The sequence below is a fragment of the Martes martes genome (assembly GCF_963455335.1).
Source record: "Martes martes genome assembly, chromosome: 11".
NCBI classification, from domain to species: Eukaryota; Metazoa; Chordata; class Mammalia; order Carnivora; family Mustelidae; genus Martes; species Martes martes.
The window spans coordinates 37778024-37802446 of NC_137899.1; the positions used below are offsets into that span (position 1 = coordinate 37778024).

The 24423-nt window shown below is 34.6% G+C and overlaps 1 protein-coding gene across 1 annotated transcript in view; it reads left to right on the plus strand.

Annotated features, from left to right (window-relative positions):
• AKAP9 (A-kinase anchoring protein 9) overlaps positions 1 to 24423 on the plus strand; it is a 187950-nt gene that overhangs the window by 119059 nt on the left and 44468 nt on the right. The window contains exons 23-26 of the mRNA XM_080818398.1: positions 4682 to 4914; positions 21180 to 21342; positions 22386 to 22598; positions 23552 to 23590. Of these exons, the coding sequence (XP_080674524.1) occupies positions 4682 to 4914; positions 21180 to 21342; positions 22386 to 22598; positions 23552 to 23590 (648 nt within the window). The remainder of the gene's footprint in view (positions 1 to 4681; positions 4915 to 21179; positions 21343 to 22385; positions 22599 to 23551; positions 23591 to 24423) is intronic.

Sequence of the window (24423 nt, forward strand, 5' to 3'; positions counted from 1 at the left end):
CTCTGTTACTTTTGCAATAGGAAAATCAATAAAGTTAATACATTTTTTAAATCGTAAAGGAAGGTGACATGAGTACTTAACCATTGACGTGCGCGTGCTTCTTGCTAGGCTGAACCCCTTGGGAAGCCTTCCACTTTCAGGGGAAACTAAAGTATTTGAATACCTCCTGGGAAACTGTCTGGACCTTCAGCCCAGGCTTCCAGTCTCCTCGATGACTGAGTATCTTAAATATTCCTATTGTTTCTAGGATAAAGGCCAAATGTCTCTAGCCAACAGTAGTTATTTCCTAGAATACTCTTTAATGATGCTTCCTCAGAGAGGTCCTCCTTGACCACTTCATCTCATTTAGGCCCTCCTCATTTTCCCAGGTGACCAGGCACTGAATCTCATCTGCTGCAGCTTCCTTTCAGAGTAGTGTGATGTGATAGAAAGAATGCTGGGTTAGTATCAGAAGGCCCTTGAATCTTACTCTAGCTCTACAGCCCTGGGCAAATCTCTCAGTCTCCCAGGGCTTCAGTTCAGTTTACTCACCTGTCAGGTATAAGAGGCAAAGTAGAGTCAGTAGTTTTCAGTTGGAGCTCTAGAGACCTTCAGAAGGCCACTGGTGTAGGGGAAGCTCTATCGGATCATCTACCCTGCTTAATCTGGGAAGATAAGAAATGAACATGATATAAATCTGTAAAGTAAATGACTAAAGGACTTTTGAATATCCATCATCTGCTGTGTTTAAGACACAGATCTGAGTGGTTCACCAATCTGAAATCATGAGTCACTTCACCAAACTGGCAATTCTGAGATTTCTATCAGCATTTTATGAAATTCCCCTGCCATTTGCTTTTCTCTGATTTTTCTCCCAAAGACTAGTTATTATAAATACAGTGTAACCTTGATGTCTTTCTCGTTCTTTTATTTCATTGAAATAAACAGTAACAACGAAAGTTCTATTTCCTCATTGGAACATAATTCGCATTATTTTTGTGTAAATCTTTAAAATGTTACAAATAAGATACATTAAGCGATTTGACATCTTCACCTTTTCTAGATACTTTAGTATGTATTTTTTCATTAGCATTTGAAAAAATTAATTTTTAGTGGCTTATCCATTTTGTTTTATGTGTCTTTTGTAGTTTGTGCTTGAGATTTGTTCCTGTTCAGTACATAGTATCTTTAATTTTTTTTCTCACCATTTCTTCTCTTTCCCCAAAGCATGTTTATGTCTTCATAATGTATGTGTGTGCGTGCATTGGTTCTTCTTAACTTTGCTCCCCAATCAAGGTAAACCTTGACAAACTCAATGAGAGATTAGACCAGTTCCTACTTTTATCAGCCTACAGTACCACAGCTATTCTCTCTCAGGGCAACAGTGACCTCCCAGTTGTCAAATCTAATAGCATCTTCTCAGTCCTTGTCCTGTTTGAGTGTCTAAACAAATAACATTACTGACATCTCTTCCTTTTTTGAAATGTTTTCTTCTTGTCTCCTAGAGCATCTTCTGTCTTTCTGTGACTTTCTTTCACACAGGTTCTGTTGTTAGCTTATTATATTATGTTTGTCCTCCTCCTCTCCTGAAACAGGAGAGCAGTTGTTTACTGCTCATGAAATAAATGTATCCACTTCCAGGATTTCAACTCTTACCTTAATACAGATGACTTCTAAGGCTCTGCAGACCCATATTTCCAAAAGTCGACTCATCTTCTCTCCCTAGCCCATTAACACTTCCGTCTTCATTTTTCATGCCTACTCTATATATTTTCTCCTGATTTTTAAAATATTTCTCTTAATGACTCTTCTGTCACCTAAGAATGATCTATACTTGAACCCCATCTTTTACTACTTTCTTTCTCCCTTGTCTTATCCATTTAGTCTTCTCCGACCTGTGCCCAGCCCCCCACCTTTCAACACTTCTCATCTAGGTGATTGAAATAGTTTTCTTCTCCCCCCCCTTTTTTTAAAGATTTATTTATTTATTTATTTGAGAGAGAGAGAGAGGGCGCAAGCGTGCACACAGAGGGAGAAGCAGAAGCAGACTTCCTGTTGAGCAGGAAGCCAGATGTGGGGCTCCATCCCAGGACCCTGGGATCATGACCCAAGGTGAAGGCAGATGCTTAACCAACTGAGCCACCCAGGTGCCCCAATTGAAATAGTCTTCTAACCTGTCTTCTTCAGCCTGTTTTGTGTATTGCTGCAGTTTGTTTCCTGATTTGTAGATTTGATATCTTCCTGTTCAAAAAATTTCTTACTACCCCAATATTTATAGCAAAACCCCAAGGTTCCTATGAAGTTAAAACCATTCAAACTTGGATACAACCTCCTTTCCAACTACCTTTTTTGCCATCCTCTCACCGCATCCTAACTCCTCCACATACTTTTACTCCATTAAGCCTTAGCTCTCCATTGTATCAGACTATTCTCTTTACTCAGATTTGTCAAATTATCTGTATTTATTAGAAAAGGTCACTAGAATGCATTTAATTCCTTAAAGATGTTATAGAACATATATTTTTAGTTTTAAACACCAATTATACACTATTGATATTTCTTCCACAGCTTCAAAAATATTTTTTCCTAGACTACATTCATTTTGTTTAGTAACTTTGTAATATATACATTGTACTATACTTTATGTGAATTCATTTTGAATTCCAAGATCATTTTGAACTCATGAATACTTGTAAAGTATTAATCCGTATTACCAAGACATTCAGTTTTGAATACATGGAATAATACAAGAAAATATTGGTTTGGTTGCTGTCTGTTTTTAAGTTTTGAGAATAAAAATACAAAGTGAAAATTGTATTAGCTGTTACATTACGAACTTAGATAAACTGCGTAATAGCAGACATTTAAAATCACTTCCTAGAATGCAGTTTTGGATTCTTTAGCCAGTGACTTGTACAGAGGAGGTACTTAGTGAATATTGGACTTTTCTGCATTCGTAGAACTTGTCTGAAGTTGTATCTGATATTGTTAATACATGACATTGAGAGAAATGCACGGCACCAGCTGCTTTAGCTTTGCTGGACATTTTAATAAATAGCTCCTATTCTCCTGGATGACTATATCAAAACGATATTCTGAGTACTTTAGAAATTAAAGTTTGATGTTAATTTATTAATTTTCTGATAAATTACTGAGAAGAAATACACATTGTATGTAATAAAAGAATAGGTAATTCCTCATCAGGATATTTCACTATTGGGTTGTACTGTGCTGCCACAGACAAATACTGTATTCCATGACAGCAATGAATAACCTATGCTTTTATTTCAGTTTAGAGAAAACACTTCCAAAGCTTATTCTCTGCTCATATAAACTCAGTTTTGTTTAAGTAAAAAATCAGAATAGTGTGGATACATATACATCCATTGTTAAATTAGAACTGCTCCTCAGTCTATTACCCTCTTTGTACTATAGCTCTTAGAAAAGTTTCAGCCTGCAAAATGATCTTCGTCCTTTTTACTGTCTAGCCTGAGCTTGTGTTGCTACCCAGTATAGTGCTCAGAAATCAGAGGACCTATGGGGCGCTGGGGTGGCTCAGTCCGTTAAACACCCAACTCTGCTCTTGGTTTCAGCTCAGGTCATGATCTTGAGGTCCTGGGATCAAGCCCCGTGTTGGGCTCCATGCTCAGAAGGGAGTCTGTCTAAGGATTCTCTCTCTGCCCCTCTGTCCTTCCCCCTGCTTGCTCACTTGTGCTCTCTCTCTCTCAAATACATAAAATAACTCTAAAAAAAAAAAAGGATCTGTTCTAGACAAAATCTAGCACTTCTTCTATCCTTATTCCTGGAATATCCCATTGCCATAGTGTTTTTCTTTTCATTATCATTTATGTATTTATTTCCTCATCATATAGTCCTTGAGGATAGGAATCAGATCCCACCACCTATGTGTCTCCATTACTTAGTAAATCCTGCATGGTGGGCACTTAGAAAATAGCGTTAAAAGTTGTTTTAAAAGTTTTTATCACAGAAGGGTGCCTAGGTGTTCCAGTTGGGTGACCGACTCTTGATTTTGGTTTGGGTCATGATCTCGGGGTCTTGAGATTGAGTCCTGCATAGGGCCCTGTGCTCAGCAAGGAGTCTGCTTGAGATTTTCTCCCTCTTTCTCTCCCTTTGCCCCTTCCTCCTTTGTGTGCATGTGCGTGCACTCTTGCTCTCTCTCTAAAATAAATAAGTAAATCTTAAAAAGTTTTTTGTCAAGGGGCGCCTGGGTGGCTCAGTGGGTTAAAGCCTCTGCCTTCGGCTCAGGTCATGATCTCAGAGTCATGGGATCGAGCCCTGCATCAGGCTCTCTGCTCTGGTGGGGAGCCTGCTTCCCCCTCTCTTTCTGCCTGCCTCTCTGCCTACTTGTGATCTCTCTCTCTCTGTCAAATAAATAAATAAAATGTTTTTAAAAAAAAGTTTTTTGTCAAATAAAAAATACTGAATAACCCAAGTATTAATTTCTGCAAAGCCCTCTTAGCAAAGCATTATCCTTCTCATTCTTCTACCTGCTTGGTTATCAAAGAGTATTACATTCTGTATTTGCCTCTTTGTTTTATTGCAATGTTATTAAAAGGCCTTTAAAAAAGACCTCGTAGTTCAATGACTTCAGCTTTTAACTTGATTTTATTTTGTAACTTTTTTTACTCTAATTATTAATTATAATTGATTTATGAATTAAATAAAAATACTATTATTTCAGTTACAGATGAGTCTGTACCCTCTTATTCTGGAAGTGATATGTCAAGAAATGACAGTAGTATGTGGACAAAAGTAACCGAAGAAGGGACAGATCTCTCAGAACGGCTTGTGAGGAGTGGTTTTGCTGGAACTGAAATAGACCCCGAAAATGAAGAACTTATGCTGAGTATTAGCTCTCGACTACAAGCAGCAGTTGAGAAACTCCTGGAAGCTATAAGTGAAACTAGTAGTCAGGTAACCTCTTTATGTTACTAATCTGTACTACATTTGCAGGTTTTCTTTGAAGCCAATGAACAACTAAGTGTGTTCTCACAGAAAGTTAGTTACATTCCTCTTTAATAAATAGTTGTATTTGTCACAGCTGATATTGATATCAGCAGGTTTCTTTTCAGGTGGTAAGTGTTAATTTAATGTCTTGATGGACTTTTCAGGTTCTAAAATTCAGTGTTGTTTTAGTTTTAAAATGTTCTAAATTCTTACACATTACTTTTTTTTATATCAAGAGATTTTAACTTTACCATTGAATGAAATATTCCATTATAATGTATATTATTTATTTGAAGGAATAATATAAGGGATCTCTTAAACCATATGCTCTAGTATGTCCTATCACACTGCTATTATGATAACAAATCAGACCTACAGTCCTTCACATGATTTTCACATCCTTTTCATGAATGTTAATAGATTACCTCACTTTACTGTCTCTCGGTAGGTGTTTAGATGAGGGACAGTTTCTATGTTGAAGTACCGTTTTTATAGAAATTTTAAAGGGTTATAACCATTTATAACTTATAATGCAATTTTGTCCGTCTCTAACATTTTTACACTATGTATGGTAATTGTCTTAAGTTACTGTATGTAGAATTGAAAAAACTGTTGCTTTAAAATAAAGCAAATTTACTTATTTATTTTAAAAATGTTTAAAACAACTGTAGAGTCATAGCTGTTATGTAGATCAAATGAGTACTCCATTGTCATCAGTTACAGGTCCCATATTATTAACATTTTCATTGATATCTTTATTCACAGTATCCTAAATCCATGTGTATTACAGACAGAAGTTGCGAAGTTGAAAGAGTGTCTTTGCTGTCTTGTTATTTCTAATGTCTGGCTTTCACTGATGTTACTTTCTTTCCTCTAAAAAAATTACTCTTTTATAGAATGTTTCTGCAATAGCGGTGATTATTGGATTTACCATATTTGACAAATATCATTATATATTTTATGTTTTAATGCCAAATTTATTTATTTTCAGGTTAAGTTAGTGATTGAGTCCTTAGTTAGTGACCCTTAAAATCACTGTTAACCTCCTACTATTAGGCTAATGTTTCAATATCTTTTTTTTTAAAGATTTATTTTATTTTTAAAAAATTTTTATTTTATTTTTTAATTTAAATTCAGTTTATTAACATATAGTATATTATTAGTTTCCGATGTAGAGTTCAGTGATTCATCAGTCTTACATTATCAATCCATTTTTTTTTTCTCTTGGCAACTTACTTTTGGTATTTAACAAAGAAGACATTATCAAAACAGCATATATTACCAGCAAAATATTTGTCTTCTGGATAATCTTCAGACAACGAGAGTTTTCGCATTCTTCCTTGTAGGGAAGGCCTATTCTTCCTTGTAGGGTCAAGTTCACTCTTCCTTGTAGGGAGACAGTTTAAATTCTCTTCTGTGCTGGAATGTGGACTGTATCTTTTTAAGAGCACATTACCATACTTTGCAATGAGAATTCACTATTTGGCCAGCAGAATGTATCATAATACATCTACTGTTGATTTTCTGAATTGTACCTTGATTGACTGGCCAAACTCTAAGGTATTCATATTCAGTTAAATAGGTATCAGAAATATTTTTGTAGATAAATTGCTGTCTTTGGGCAATTCTTGTTTTTCCAGAGCTTTCTTTTACAGCAGGTACAAAATGATTGAAAGACTTTTGCTTCAGTTACTTAAAGATTTCCTTGAGCATCACAAAGAACTAAAAAAAGTACGGTATTTTTTAAAACTCTCATTTTTGGAGCGCCTGGGTGGCTCAGTGGGTTAAAGCCTCTGCCTTCGGCTCAGGTTGTGATCCCAGGGTCCTGGGATCGAGCCCCGCATCAGGCTCTCTGCTCGGTGGGGAACCTGCTTCTCCCCCTCTCTCTGCCTGCCTCTCTGCCTACTTGTGATTTCTGTCTGTCAAATAAATGAATAAAATCTTTAAAAATAAATAAATAAAAATAAAACTAGCATCTTTGTGTATTTACTAATACACAGTAGAAAGGATAACTACACAAATAACAATAGTGGTTTCATCTCTTGCTAAAACCACAGTGAGTTACTTTTTCATTGCCAACATCCTAAATGCTGATAGGAAGAAGGCAGCAATAATAAACCAGCTTCATTTGTTTTATTAATTTAAGACATTAATACTCTTGGATCAAAGAATTTTAATGTTTACCATATTTTTCTTCAGCCTCAGGTAGACTACTAAAGCTCAAACATTGGAACTATGAATGCTGTGTCATAATATGACATTCCATAGCTATTATAAGAAAACATATATTTTCGACTAAGATTTGCTATTTTTTTTAAGTCTTTACTTTTCTTTTTTTTTTTTTTTTAAAGATTTTATTTATTTGACAAAGAGAGATCACAAGCAGGCAGAGAGAGAGGGGGAAGCAGGCTCTCCGCTGAGCAGAGAGCCCGACATGGGTCTCGATCCCAGGACCCTGAGACCATGACCCGAGCCAAAGGCAGAGGCTTAACCCACTGAGCCACCCAGGTGCCCCTAAGTCTTTACTTTTCTAATTAACATAATATTATGTCAGGTGTTGCTTTTCAGCTCTTTTAAAGTTTGAATGCATATGCATCATAATTATCCCTTTTATTCTGTGAAAGGAGTTTAAATAATTCTGTATGGAGTCTCAACATAATCCTGCCTTTTTTTTTCTTTTTTTTTTCTTTTGCTTATATCAGCTGCATTAGTATTTAATTTCTGTGATTTATACTCTTTCATACCATGAAAAAACTAGTAATACTTTTCTATTCTTATCACTGTTCAGTACTTTCGAGGTGGATCTTGAACACCATTAATACTCTTGCTGCTACTTGATACCACTGTAAATTATGGACAGTCTAGTTAATGCAGTATAGTTGACCTTTGAACATAAAGCTAAAGTGTGCAGCTCCATTTATATGCAGATGTTTTTCAGTATATACAGTACAGTACTGTAAATGCATTTTCTCTTTATGATTTTCTTAATGCCATTTTCTTTTTCCTAGCTTACTTTATTGTAAGAATACAGTATATAATATGTGATATAATGTACAAATTAAGTATTAATTGATTGTTTAGGTCATCAGACTTCTGGTCAGCAATAGGCTATTAGTTGTTAAGTTTTCAGAGAGTCAAAAGTTCTGTGGATTTTTGACTATGCATGGGGTCAGCGCCCCAATCCCTGCATTGTTAAAGGGTCAACTGTATAATATTTTTCTTTTGACAAGCACCATGGAAAATGGTAAATAAATAAGAAGTGATCCATGGTTACACTTGTTCCTATAGACTACTATGAAGAAAATTCCCCCATAATCTATTAATACTGCCAACAGACAAGCATGTGGAATCCATCTGAAACACTAATTTTCCCAGGCCAAGATCACACCTCATTACATCTGCTTATGTGACCAGGTTGTGAGATACAACAGGAGCTTGACCATGGCATTTTCGAAATTATTCTCAATTTGTTAAATACTAATACAGCAATATGTTTTTTAGCTTTTACTGTATTGTTTTAAGTATTAATGAACAGGTCACAAAAACTTTGCCTAGAGCACTGAGCAGTTTTCAAACTGCAGTGTCTAAACCAGCAGCATCAGCATCATTGAGGACTTGTAAATTTAAATCCTCACTCCCCACCCAGACCTGCTGAATGATGGAGCCCAGCAACTTGTGTTTCTGCAGGTCCTTTAGGTGATTCTGATATACACTGAAGTTTGAGAACCACTGGTCTAGAAATTATTAGTACATGTTCACATTATTCTAGCTGAACTTTGAAGTGTTCTACTAATATGTTAGAGAAAAGGTTAAAGTGGTTGTTGCCATTTGATATAAAAATCAGATCTTTCTTAGGTGAATTGTATTTTTAAAGTAATGAGAATAGGAACTTTGTAAAAATCTTCTTTTAACCCAAATTTAGTTCACCTAGTACTCTTCCATGGACAGATGTTTAAAGCCATTGACTGCTTCAGAATATTCTCATTAATAATTAAAGTTATCTTGAACATGATAAATTTTTTTTTAAGATTTTATTTATTTATTTGACAGAGATCACAAGTAGGCAGAGAGGCAGGCAGAGAGAGACAGAGAAGCAGGCTCCCTGCCGAGCAAAGATGCGGACCTTGATCCCAGGACCCTGGGATCATGACCCGAGCCGAAGGCAGAGGCTTTAACCCACTGAGCCACCCAGGCGCCCCGTGATAAATATTTTTAACAGTTCATTAGACTGTTACAAAATAATATGTAATCACTTGGTGAAATAACTTGTATTCCATTTTCATTTTAATGTGTCATTATTTGGTTCTTCATAATGGGATAGTTCTCTTTTACCTTAATTTTTTTTCACTTGTTACAAAAAAATTGTAAAATAGAACTGAAAGACACTGCTGTAGTCTGTTTGTCTTTGCGGTGACAGATAAGTTTTGCCGAGTAGCTCTCTACGGCATACCCTGAGACTAGGAAGGAGAGTAGTATCTCATACTTTGGAGTCACATGGGCCCAAGTAAAGTTTATTGGAAGACTTGATGCTTGGGATGAATCATTCATTCATCATATTTATTGAGCCCTACTATATAGTAGTTAATATTTTATATACCAGAAGTACAGCATTGAACGAAATAGATGAAATCCTTGCTCTTATCGAGCTTTACAGTTCAGTGATAGAGACCAACAATACATAAACATAGAGTATGTCAGGTGGTGATAGCTGCTGGGAAGAAAAATAAAATAGGGAGAGATAGATCATAATGGGGGAAGAGGACATGTTGTATAGGAAAATTGAGGGAGACCTGTCTGATGATATAATATTCAAGCATATTTCTTGAGGAAGATTAGGAGAGACAGCCATATAAGTAAGTAGGGGAAGAATGTTTTAGGCAAAGGACTAACAAGTATGAAGGCCCTGAGGTGGTCTTGTGCTTGTTCTTTGTGTGGCTGACAAAGAGGCCAGTGTGACTACAGCAAGGAGAGTGAGGAAAGTGAGAGATGAAGTGAAATGGTATCTGGAAACCAGATCACATGGAACTTGGGATTTAATTCCTAATGAGGTATGGAGCTGTTGTGTACAACTTTCTAACTATTTATTTTGAAATAATTTTAGACTTAGAGAAAAGTTACAAAATAGTATGAAGAGTTTCACTCAACTTCACCTCATGTTAACATCTCACATAACTGTATTATAATTATCAGAACTTATAAAATAAAACTGGTACAGTTCTATAAACTGAAGTATAGATTGTTTCGATTTTACCATTTTTTCCCCACTAAGCCCCTTTTCGTTTTCCATGGTCCCACGTTGCATTTGGTTGTCATGTCTTTGTCAGCTCTTACCTCTTCTTCAGCTAATACCTGAGTCTGTCTTTGTCTTATATGACCTCAACACTTGAAAAGGACTAGCTACTTATTTTATAGAATGTCCCACCATTCAGGTTTGTCTGGTATTTTTTCATGATTACACAAAGCTTATGCATTTTTGATGAGAATACCACAAAAGTGATGTGCCCTTCTCAGTGTATTATATCAGAGGGCACATGATGTCCATGTATCTTATTACTGGTAATGTTAATCTTGATTTCTTGTGGTATCTGCTGCATTTCTCCACTGTAATATTACTGTTTTTCCCATTATAATTAATAAGTATCTTGAAGGAGGTACTTTGAGATTATGCAAATATCTTGTTTCTCCTTAAACTTTCACCCACTAGTTTTATCATTCATTGGTAGATCTTGCCCATACAATTATTACCATGGTATTGTGATGGTGATTTTCTGTTTTCCTCATTCTTCCATCTATTATAATTATTCTGAAAGTGCTATTTCTTCACTCACTTTTATAATCAGGATCCATACAGACTTGTAGCTATTTATTTTTTTTCAACAGGTTATAATCCAATAATTATAATTGGTTTTGTTCAGCTTTGGCGTTGAGAACTTTTTCAGGAGGTTCTTGTGCCTTTTTGGAAGTGCTTACTTTTTTGAGCATTTGCACTCTCAGAGGCTCCAGACCCATCTTATGTTATTCCTGTCCTGGTCCTAGAATCTACCACTCTTCCGAGGAAACTAGGGTCTTCTTACTATATTTGGAATTATATTTGGAAACCAAGATCATTGTTACTAAAGTGTCATGACTTGTAAGTCCTCTTAGTATACAGTTTGGAACTGTTTGTGTATCTCTGAGTATATATAGTAAAAATATCAGTTCATATGTTCCATCTAATTCTGATCCAGTACCACAACATTCATTCTACCCTTCACCCTTTTCCTTTGTAACTTTGTTCTCCATCAGTGAGAAATCAGGCTCTCATTATCTGCATATTTTTACTTATTTGTTTAGCCACATATACCCATAAAATAACTTCACAGTTGCAAGCCTGTTTCCCTGTGAAGAACAGATTTATTAGAGTACAGTATTAATGTGCAGTACTTTTTGTCTTTAGCCTTATACAGTCAACAGGACTGTTTTTCAGAGTATGTTAGGTTAACTCTTCTCCCTCACTTCTTCAATGTGATTTTGTTATTCACTTTTAATATAGGTACAATCATTTGTTACAGTTTTTATTCCATTTTGAGTTTGCCCATTTTCTAAAAATTCACAAATGGTAAGTTTCACTCTTTGTATGGGTAGATCTTTTGGTTGTGACAGATGCATAGACTGTGTATGTATCACCACAAACATGACATAAAATTGTTCCATCCCCCAAGATACCCTGTTGCTGTCTTTTGTAGTCAGCCCTTCTTCTACCTTCTGCCATTGGCAACCACTGGTTGCTTTCCATCCTCCATCCTTATAATTCAGCTTTTACCAGACTGTTGTGAAATGACACATTATATATTCTTTGGGATCTGGCTTCATTGTCCTAAAGTTCATGTAAGATTCGTCAGTAGTGTTGCATACATTAAAAGGTGGTTCCTTTTTATAGCTGAGGAGTATTTTATTGTATGGATATACCACAGTTTATCTATTTAGAGGACATACAGGTTGTTTCCAGCTTAGGATCATTAGAGGTTTTTGAGTAAATGATCTAACTTATGTTTTTCAAAAGGATCATTTTTGACCATCCTGTCAAAAATAAACTAAGGGGGTGGAGGAGTCTAGGGCAGAAGCACCAAAACCAGTTAGAGAAGTTACTTGCCCAGATACACAAGTTATGTAGTGGAATTAGAATTCATACCCAGGCAGTGTGGCTTCAGAGTCTGCTCTTTGCTACTTTTTCTGCCCGTTGCAAATGAGTGAATCACTTTATCAATTACTGCTGATTGCTCATGTTATCCACAGGCTAAGGAATAGATTTTGAAATCTGGGGTGTCCCTGGTAACCTTATAAGAGCAGTTTGATGAAGTAATGGGGATGAAATTGTAATTCAAGAGAAAAATGAGAGGAAAGGAAGTAAAGACTTAAAAGACAAGTAGAGACTAGGTTGGTAGGTCAAGGAGAAAATTTGTGGCAAAAGGCATAGCATATTAGTGTAAACCAGCATGATGTGTATGAGGACAGGGGATAGTTTTATGTTATACACATCCAAGATGGAAGGTGGGAAGCTGATAGACAGAGTAGAGGAATAACCAGTGGTCACATGTCAAAGTCCCATGTAAGCTAAGTTAAGGAGTTTTAACTTTATGCTATAAAGTATGGAGAGTCATTGAAATATTTTTGATGAGAAAATAATACCAAATTTGTGCTTTAGATTCCTTAGGCAGCACTGTGATAAGTGAATGGGCAGGAAGATGGTGAGGAGAGATACTGAATTTAGGGAAACGAGACATTTAGAATATTCCTGATAAAAAGTGATAGACATCAAATTAAGGCACGAGGGAAGTGATTTTAAAACTTTGAGGAAGCTGAATTTGATAGAAATTGGTGTGACTCATCAGATACAGGGGATTAGGAAGAGGGAAGGAAACCAAGCATAAATCCTTGGTTGAGTGAGTTGTTGGTGTATTTTGTTTATTGAGATAGGGGATGCAAAAGAAGTGAGTGATGAGTTAAGTTATAGACAATCTGAGTTTGAAATGCATAGAGGTAGTTTCAAGTAAAAATATTCACTAGAATGTAGAGTTTTGGTAGAACTAGATTGAAAGTTGTTATTCCTTTAAGACATTTGAAGCCATCATCTTTAGAGCGTATACAGAGCTATTTTTTGTGTTGGTAGAATGCTGACATTTAAAAGAGAATAAAGGTAGGTACATCTACAGAAGGTAATGAGAATGAGAAGAGGAAAATCAAGAGAATAGTGCCAGGAAAGCCAGATAAGGAGTGATTTTCTAAAAATTGTCAGTTACTATGGAAAATCATAGCTGCTGAGGATTAGTGTCCGTTTCAGTGTGAGTGCCATCAGTGACCTTGATGAGAATAGTGTCATAGAATTGGTAAAGGAGAATTCAAAATTCAGAGAGTTGGAGAAATAGAGACAGCAGTTGTATGCCTACTAGCTGTGAAGAAAACAGAATGCTAGCTTGAGAACAGGAAGGTTGTTTTTTTTTTTAAGGTTGGAATAGTGTACATGGAGTGACAGTGGGGAAGCTGAAGATTGCAGGTCAAAATGGATGGGCTTTCTGGAGGCCAGGCCTCTGGAGTGGGTTAGGATGGAATCCAGAACACAGGTAGAAGGTGTGGCATTTGGATCAGAAAGACCTTCCCTTGTTTAAGATTGGAGAAAGAGATTATTGTGGGTTATTGTGGGCTTATGTTTGGGATGGAGGAGGAGTTTCACTGAGGTCTTCATAGTCTAAGTAAATATTGTGAAATATTCAAGGTTTTTCTTTTTTAATGATGTAGATTTATATGTTTTGTGATTTTAGTAGAGGATGTATGATTAGGACTTGTACTTAGTTTTAAGGTTTAGTTTGCTTTAAGTTCTACAGATACATCCTGCTTCAATAAAAGAACTAGTGAGCATTTTCTTTACCATGTACCAGGTTATCTATCTTATAGGCTGATATCATTATATCTATTAAAGAAGTTTTTTACTTTTTGTATTTGATGTGACAAGTGATCTGCCCTATAGTATGTCCAAAACCATGTAATAATACAGTTATTATGATGAATTTTATTTATCATTTGCTCAGACAGGCTACCATAAAAATCAGGCTTATATTTAGCCTATTGCAGTTTCCTCTTGGTTGGGAGAACTTTCATTATGATATGAGGAAAAGTGCTTAGAGACTCCCTGCAAGCCCTTAGAAAGGTAATCTCTTTAACGTAATCTGTATTCAGTAGTCTCTTTGTGATTCTGCAGAAAAGCTATCTTTGAGAGTATGGTTTCAGATTCTTGATTCCTAAATTAGAAAAAGAATTCATTCTGTTCCATGGGAGTAGTCTTTCAGTAACTAAAGTTTTCCAGAATTCACAGGTACTATCAAGAGATACCTTTAGGCCTTGGAAGAAATTAATGGGGAACTTATTCCCACAGAATGATGATTGTCATAGACAACTCTTTTTTTTTTTTAATTTTTTTATTTTAATAAACATATAATGTATTTTTATCCCCAGGGGTACAGGTCTGTGAATCGCTAGGTTTACACATTTCACAGCACTCATCATAGCCCATACCCTCCCCAATGTCCATTTCCCCCCACCACCTTCTCCCGTCCCCCCTCCCCCCTGCAACCCTCAGTCTGTTTCTTGAGATTGAGTCTTTTATGGTTTGAGTCATAGACAACTCTTAATGAGTTTATTGTCATTTTTGAGAATAATGAAACCTAAGCTGTGTGCTTCCATATTTTCTCATAAAGGGAGACTTTTCCTGAGGATGAAACAGTAATTTAAGTTAAGATTTTGTCATTGTTAAGTTTTAAGCGTAGCTGAAATCCAAGTGTTGAAAGGTATTTTTCCATTAGGATGTCCCCCATTGTGCTTATTATATATAATAATATATATATATTATTAGGTCAGGATTCTGTCAGGGCTCTGTCAGAGTACTGCATCCAGTATTCAGCCCCTCTATTTAAGTAATTTACAGAAACAAGTGAACATATCAATATCCAAAAGAGAGGAACAGAAGTGTTTTACAGTTTGAGAGAAATGTTTATGGGGGAAAAGGTTAAGTATCTTGACACTGTATGATTAAAGATTAAAGTAAAGCTATTTAGTTTGGGAAACATAGCTCTATACCCCAAATTAATTGTCTACATATGTGCACTAAAATCCTGATTATCTGGAACGTGGGAATAATGACCTAGTCTGAATAATTAAAAGGCTATCTTCTTAAAAATTGAAGTCATTTTGCTTTAACTGCCTTTTTTTTTTTTTAAGATTTTGTTTATTTATTTGACAGACAGATTACAAGTAGGCAAAAAAGGCAGGCAGGGAGAGAGAGGAGGAAGCAGGCTCTCTCCAGGAGCCTCGATCCCAGGACCCTGGGATCACGACCTGAGCCGAAAGCAGACGCTTTAACCCACTGAGCCACCCAGGCGCCCCACTTTAACTGCTTTTGATTATAAAAAGTTTTATGTGCTTTCTAAAATTAAAAAAAAATAGAATACAATCTGAATTATTCTAATGCAGAGTAATCTGTCTGAACGTCAATTAATATACCATCAATTAATATACTCTTACTAAGGGAGCTGTTTGCCCCTGTCTTAAATCATCTTTATTGCTGTTCTGAGTCCTTTTTGCCCTCCCTAATTTTAACTGGGTTTTTTTGTGTGTGTGTGGTTAGTTTCTTTAACCTTGACTTATATGTTCCTAGTTATAAGGGAATATACCCTACTCTTACAGGTTTGGCTTTACAAAACGAGTTTTACATGCTTTCAAAAATGGGAAAAAATATAATTTGGATTATTTTAATTAAGGGCCACCTTTTTGAACATGAATTAATATAATATACCATCAGTTAATATGCTTTTGTTAGGAGAGCTGTTTGCCTCATTCTAAATCATCTTACTCTACTACTTTTTTGAGTCTTTTTCTCTTCCCTGGGTTTTTTCTTTTCTTTGTAGTTAATTCTTACCTTGACCTGAATGTTTCTATTTATAAAGAGATACTTCTTATACTCTGAAATTTTTTTTTTGCTTCGAATAAGAGAAATTGGATACTGGATTATCAAAATAAACTGTAATTTCCAGAAGGAGCCAGGAAAGAGTATTTTGAGAACTACATGATATGGTTAGCGTGGATCCTCTCATTTCATAAAGCTGATTGGCTAGGATATGGATGATTTTGTATCTGGTAAAGATCCAGAAAAATCATATTTAGCTGAACCGGTGTAGGGTTAGGCCTCCATTTTGTACAGATATTCAGACTTATTCACAGACTAACTGGTGGGCTCACATAAGCAAATTTGTCATTGTCTGATCCAGAATTATAATAGGCAGTTATAATGGGCAGCTGTCCCCCGCTTCATCCCTGCCCGAGGCATCTACCTGTAGATTCTGGGCTTTCTGTACAAAATCTCATTTTCTCTTCCCTAATTATTAGCCTACTATGAAGGCTTTGAGTGTTGACTCCTTTAAACGATTTTGTGTAGTGAAAGTGGCTATAAAATGGATTTTTGTTGATAATCACCCGCTGGCTTTAGTATGGGTTTTTCCATAGTAGATAAAAGGTTTTAGTTTTATGGGTTTAGGGTATTTAGTTACTGGACAGAAAAAAAAGGCACCACAATGAAAGCTCTTTCATTTATTTGAAAGAACTCTCACTATTGAAGATCTTTTGATGTTAAAAAGTAAGTTGTTCATCTTTTAAAATTCTGAGTGTCTAGTTTATTCACTGTTGCCAACATTTCTGGAGCTACCAGAAGACAATTATAGGCAACTTGCACTTTTTAGTTTTAGTCAGAGTTCCTAGGATACCTTAAGTGGTATAAGTTCCAAACATATTCTATATAATGAAGCTTTTTAAAAGAGGGTTTTTTTTTTTCTCCTTAACATTCACTCTGAAAACAAATCAATGTGGAAAAAGGTTATAACTGAACTATCTGTATTTCGTTCTAATGACTGCTCAAAAGATGAGTATTATTTAAGGAAATATCAAAAGGAAATACTAAGTCTTCCAGAAATAATTATGATTAGATATACTTTAAGAACTATTTGGTAATGTGGACTCAAACCTAGTTGATTTCACGTTTTCACATTAAAACAATTATTTAATAGGATGGAAAAATACTAGCTTATCTTAGAAACATTATAAACTTGTCTACCCTTTTCAAAGCTCTGACGTGGAACTTGGATCCTGTTAGGCAAGCTTTTTTGTGGGCGTATTAATTCACATTCCACCTGTCAGTACCTATAGGTAAAGACAAGAAACCACACCCTCTGTTCTGACCTTTTCCTCAGGGAACACTGACTAGAATCCTTTGGCTCAGTGTGAGAGGCTGTTTGAATAGCTCAGTTCGGAAGAGCTTTTACTTTTGAATTGAGTGAAGCAGCAAGAACAAGGGAAATAATGTTGCAACTACATTTCTCAAGACTGCTGCTATGGAGATTTCAAACTTGACTTTCCCTGCCAGATTCTTTTTGGAAAGCTTATTTATTTCCACAGATATATTTGATACCGAAAGCAGTTTTATGGCTTGGCTAATTAGATGTTTATATTTTCATTCTTCCATTCTTTAAAGATTTAATTAATCTAGGTAAAAAGGTGTTTTTCTGCTTTTTTGTTGTCTTTGTTTTGTTTTGTTTTGTTTTTTTTGATGAATACTGGTGGAAATGTAGGTTTTTTAAATAGATTTGTGCATTTTTCTTTTGCTCATTTATATGAATTAATGCTTATTTGATAGTACTAAAAAGAAATTTTCATAATTCTATGGTGTATCTTGATAAACTAAAAAGAACTTTTTAATGTAGTGGAAAACTGTTAAAGCAAGTGAAGAAATTTGGCAGCTGCATCTACTAGCATGGATTCTTACCGTACTTATTTGGCAACTGTCAAACTCAATGGCTCATGGTTGGAAGAACAAGATGAAGACATTTATGAGGTTGAATCTCGTGTGCCTTTACCACATCCTTTTCCTCTCTGTGAACATTTGGATGAAAATAACTCTGTCATAATTAATACTTCTATTTTTCATTTTATTCATAAAAGAAATGGGCACATACTAAAGCTTATTTCTAAAATTTCACTGCCTACCCCTCCTTATTCAGTAAGTATAAAAAATTTGATATTTTATACTTTTAGTTTATACTTTCAGTTTTTTATGCATTTAGTTAAAAAAAAAAACACCTGTATAATGAGAAATGAACTTTAAATGTCCTTAGGAGAGGTAAATGGGGTAGAATCTAGTTTTGTTACTGTTTCATGTGTTAATACTCATTTATCCTGATATATTGAAGAGCTAAATTTGGTCTGAGAGCCCCAACTTGGCTATGTTTTTGATTCCAGAAAGCAGAGTGAGATAGTATTACAGTTTTCCATGGCAGGCAAGCTGTTTAAAAAGATCCTGCTTGTCCTTAAGAATCTTGCTTTTATATGTTGATGATGCCAATCCCGAGTAAAAATGGAAAGATTATATTTGAGGGAATGAGCATTGTGATACTTAAAACAGCTAAGTCCATTGAGCCAGTTAGGAAATGTTTACAATCATATGGTATATTGACTGTAGTTCCAGACAGGGAAGAAGAAAATATGGATTCTAATTTTAATTTTCTTGTTAACTTATAAGGAACTTAATCTTTAATATGCTTACTAATCCAGTGAGGAGATACTGTTTTCTTTATGTGAAATGTATTTTACAAACATTCTTAAGAGTATTTAGCATAAAAAAAGAGTATTTAGCATAGTTAGTATTTCAGGCTTATTTAACATGTAAGTATGTTGTGAATGATTCACTACAAGTTATTCAATATAACTACAAGTTATTCAGCACTTTTTATGACTTTCATGGCTTTTATTGTAATACACTAGCTAATATTTAATAGGCCAGATGGTTTTCAGAAGAGTTTTGTTACCTCTCCTGAAACTTTTATATTAAAGTGACGGAATATTTATTGATGCTTTATACTTACTTTTAATGTAATGAGATTAACTTATTCAGAAAGGCTAAATATGACATTTTAATATATATTTAGATGAACATTTGAAGGGAATCTCTGATTCCAGCAAAGTAGGAGTGCCATTTGCTATATTAAATGAAATTTGTTTCACTAGCTTTACTGTATTTGATTCTTCTAACTTTTTAGTTTTGTTTTGTAAAACTGAAGTTATTTCTTGTGGTTTTATGGTAAATGTTTAAATGCACTTCAAGGTTGCCTTAGATCTTACCAAGAAGTAGAACATTAGAAGCAAAAACTTAATTTTTTTAACTAAATCAAGCATTTTGTTGTAAATGCTAAATGGCCTTGTTGTGTTTGTACAGTAAATTTGAAAAAGGAAAAAAAACAACACTCCTGTCCATTTAGTGAGAACTTTGAACTCTTTTTGAGATTTCATGTATTTGAAACCAACTTATAATGTACAGAAAAAAGTTACATATCTACATATGTAGAAGCAATTGATACGCTTTAAAAATATAGGCTGTGACTATAAATTCAAGAGGGTAGTTATATATAAATTAGGTCTTTATGGTTATGGTTTTTTTGTAGTTAAAAAAATCAATATATATTAGTTCCGCATTTAAAGGAAAATACTGTTTTGCCAGTCAAAGTGAAAATATAAAGTTTTATTTTTGTTGAGGTAACAACGTACAGATATTTTAGGAAATATTTTGTAATTTAAAATGTATGCTCATTATCCATTACAAGTCATAAATGTGTATTCATCTTATCCCCAAATAGTATTTGTAAATGATATTTAATACATCCTATTAAATAAAATAAGAACAATCACACACTAGATATTTTGGAAATTGACATAGAGTGACCATAAAAATCTTTAGTTAGTAGTTCTAAAATCTGTTTGCTATGGTAAATACTACTCAGATATGAAGAGCAGAAGTCTTTAAGAATAAAATACACTTAAATATCATAATTTTATAATATATTATATTTGACTATAAATTAGAAACCACTACATTTTGGTGTAGTGGTTCATATTTTAAACATAAAACATGGTAACATCTTTCTAATATGCTAAGTACTTTGTATGTAATTTTACAAATTCTTACCTGGTGAGCCTATTTTTAATATACATGGTAACTGCTTAAAAAAAAAAATTTAAATAGTGTTAATGTAAAAAAAAAATAGTGTTAATGTTATAAGACTACATACTAGAAACATTTGAGGTCAGTTTTTTCTCATGTAGTTGTTTAAATAATAACAGATAGGGGCACCTGTGTGGCTCAGTCGGTTAAGCATCTGACTCTCAATTTCAGTTCGGGTCATGATCTTGGAGACCCCACTTGGAGACCTTTGCGCTGGGTATAGAGCCTGCTTAAGATTCTCTCTCTCTCCCTTTCCCTCTGCCCCTTCCCCCCATGCTTGCTTGTGTGTTCTCTCTTTTAAAATAAAAATAAAAACAGATAAGCCAGTGCTGGCAGTCAGAAGTTCAGAAAGCTAAGGCAGAAACAGTGCTTTTCTATACTTTCATGGAGCTGGTAACAGTGATCACTCTTTCTTGAGAGCTTTGGCCTGTACTTGACTGTCATCTTTTAAAATTGTATAAGAACATAGCTATGCCAATAACAGCATGTATTAAGGAGGCTGTATTTATGAATAATTATGGATAATGCCTCTGTATTCTAATGTTTTGAAAATAAATTGAATATTCATATAGAGCCCTGTAGATGTTTCATAGATGGAAAGAAATATAAAGCTTTTTAGTTAAAACATGGGTTATAATAATTTCATTTTGTTTGCCACTATGATTTTGTTAATTGATCCCATTATATTAAGCATATATTAGTTCCCCACAGTGTATAGCAGGAGTCCACAATGAATAATGTTCAATATAAAAGATACTAAGTTTTTCATACAGTACAATTCAAGAAAATTCCTCAGAAAATACAAAAAGAGCCTGTGTATCATTAACTTTATGTTTCTCTTTATGTGATGAAATACAGATCTAATGATGTGAAGTGGTTTATTTCCAAAAGAAACATTTTTTTACACCAAATTAAAATACATCTCTTATGTAAAGTTGTATGTAGCTAAGCTACTTGTGTACTGACTTTTTCCTCCTACTAATGTTAGTATGCACTAGAAATATTACATGGCTATAGTTCAGCAGTTCAACAGTATGTCTTTATTTTTATTTAAAAATCCTTTTAAAAAAAAAACAAAAAAAACCTTTACTGGGGAATGACATTGGCCTTCCCAACACTTAGTTGTCTTCCTTCATGTATGCTTTCCCTCCTTGTTTAGCTTGAACATGCAAAAGTTACACAGACAGAGTTGATGCGAGAGTCATTTCGACAGAAACAAGAAGCGACTGAGTCTCTTAAGTGCCAAGAAGAACTGCGAGAGCGCCTACATGAGGAGTCCAGGGCCAGAGAACAGCTGGCTGTGGAGCTCAGTAAGGCTGAGGGTAAGCAACTTGCCATTGGCAACTGAGGGAGGAAAACTTTCAAGTTTAAAAAGAGTTTTTTGATGCAAAACAGATCTGGACATTACCAGTCTACTCTAATTTAAGAGTGACCACTGAAATGTAGTTGTAGTTTGCCTTCGGAGTTTCTCCAGGCAATTTTAAGAATCATATATGCTTTTAATTATGAGAAAGTATTTAATAGAGGGGCGCCTGTGTGGCTCAGTTGGTTAAGTGTCTGCCTTCAGCTCAGGTCATGATCCCAAGGTCCTGGGATCCAGTCCCTTATGGGCTGTCTGCTCAGTGAGGACTCTGCTTCTCCCTCTCCCTCTGCCTGCCACTCTGCCTAGTGTGTTCTCTCTCTCTCTCTGTCAGATAAATAAATAAATAAAATCTTTTTAAAAAAGAAAGAAAGAAAGAATTTAATAGAATTACAGAAAGCATTGAAATTTTTGGAAAATATAAAAATTTATAATGGTCATTTGTTACCATAATCCCACAATCCTAAAGCAAATTTAGCGAAGTAATTTAGGGATGAAAAGACCGAAGCTAAGAAATGTTAATAAATTGTTCAAAGCCACCATTAAATGGTGATGCCAGGCTTTATGCCTCTAAAGCCTCATGCTTTTTATATTCTGCCATACTGTTGTGGGTGTTGGCCTTCTAGAATCACTTAAAATATCAGCTTTCTTTAGTATATTTAAAACAAGGTTTGATTCACAAGCATCTTATTTATATTGCTTTCCAGGAACCTGTCTTTTTATATCTGTGTAATAAAATGAGTTACACCTACATGATGTAATGCATTAGCATAGCAAAATAAAACAAAAGTTCAAAGGACCTTCGTATTTAGGCACAAAGGTTAACAACAAAAAGGTTGCATTAAACATATCGTAATTGCTACTGCTATCAGCAGCAGATTCATTCAAAACATTTAATATGTTGGAATGAAGTTTTGCTAACAGTATACCTGTTACTTATATAACACCGAATGGTAAGATTTGAAATAAGTTATAATCCCATTCCCTGTTAATTTTATCTTATAGGTGTCATTGATGGCTATGCAGATGAGAAAACTCTTTTTGAAAGGCAGATTCAGGAAAAAACTGATGTAATAGATCGTCTTGAGCAGGAATTGTTATGTGCAGGTAATAGATTACAAGAATTGGAAGCAGAGCAACAGCAGATCCAAGAAGAAAGAGAATTACTGTCAAGACAGAAAGAAGCTATGAAAGCAGAAGCAGGCCCTGTTGAACAGCGTATGTATTTTTAGACTTTGTATATGAAACATTCCTTAAAAGTTCAAGGTGGCTCTTTGCCCCTTTCATTGTCTTTATTCCTGTATTTTATATGAGGATTGAAAAATTAAAAGAAAATCTACCTCTTTGGTAAATGTTTTATAAGCCAACCATGTAGAGTAAGGGGTGTTTTGTTTTGTTTTGTTTCTTTTTTCCTTTGGCTGATTTTAACTGGAAAAGATAATCCTTTATCCTTGAACTTCTACCTTTAAAGAAAGCTACATATAATGAAGGAGGGTATTTTTCAAACCATGTAAGATTAAGTACTTTTAATAGCAGAAAGGCAGCAAAAATGTGTACTTGGAATAAATAACTAAGAGTACTGATCAGCACTTTGGGCAAACAGGTGGGGGTGGATTTTGGCCTGCAGGAGAATAGATTGAAAAAGGTCAGTGACTGTTAGAAGCAGGCAGACATCGGGTTTAACCTGTGTAGGAGTTCAAAATGTGCAACTTATAAATAACCTTTAATCTTTTCTTAAATGAGAAATCAGATGTGATATCTTTGTTTGGCAGAAAAAAATGTCAGCCATTATGACAGTGGAACTTAAAATCCTTTTTATCATATCCTCTCACTTTCATAGTACACATGCAGTTAGAATTATAAATGTGTAGTTTCACTAGTTGAATTTTACCAATTTAGAAATATGTACAGCAAACATTTTTGTAATTTCATGCAGTTGTTTCTGTTGCTCAAATTTGTTTAACACAGGTTTAGAGTTGGACTTTTTAATATTCAAAGTATATAGATCATACATGTAAAATATTTAAGAAATACTGAGACATCAAGTGTTACCAGTGGTTTCAACTTTTACTTCTGATTCTTTTGTGTATACGTATTATCCTATTTTAGGAAATAGACATGTAAATTATATCTTTGTTCTGTATGTGTGTGTTTTCTTTCTATTCTTATAGGACTAGTAGATGCTGCAGTCGATGCAGCACCTGGAGCAGGTGTGTTTATACAGTGGCATGGCCAGTCTTTGGGTGGTAAACTTACAACTCCAAAAATTGGGTGACCCTTGGATTTTCAATCACATACCTCTACTTTTCCAACTAACGTACCTCTAATTTTACTGTTGTGTTTCATACTTACAGTTTTTCTCTTTAACAAAAAACTTTACTTGCAATAAAATACATATTTATATTTGAAATTAACAACTGAGATTCATAATGATCATCATCTTATATCTGTTTTTCCACAGAGCTTAAGACCATTTCAATTTTTTACAGAAACAAATACATTGAACTTTTGGAGCCTATAACTTTAAAGTGCTCTTTCTAAATCAGGAAATATAAGATGATGGTAACAATAGGATCAATGAGATTTAGTAAAGTAAAAAGACTTTCTGGTTCACTTACTTTTGTATTAACGTCTACATCAGTATTGTTTTAAAAGAAAAGCTGTTTTCTATAGATTCCTAGTCCTGAGTACATTGTTGGCAGACTGAGTAGTGTAAAGACTCTCGGGTTATGTTCCTTTATTTTTTCATTAGAGAATTGTTTTACTTTGCTATTTATACTTAATAATTGTGTTATTAATATTAATAATAATAGCTAACACTTATATAGTGCTTATCATACTCTAGGCACTATTCATTATGTATATTAACTCATTTGATCCATAATAACTGTTAGAGATCAGTACTATTACTACCCCCAGTTTATGTATAAGGAAATTGGAAGACATCATACTACGTTTCACATAGGAGATAAGTGGCAGAGCTAGGATTCAAATCCACAGTCTCTGCTCTTAAGCAATACACCATACCGCCTCTCATACTTGT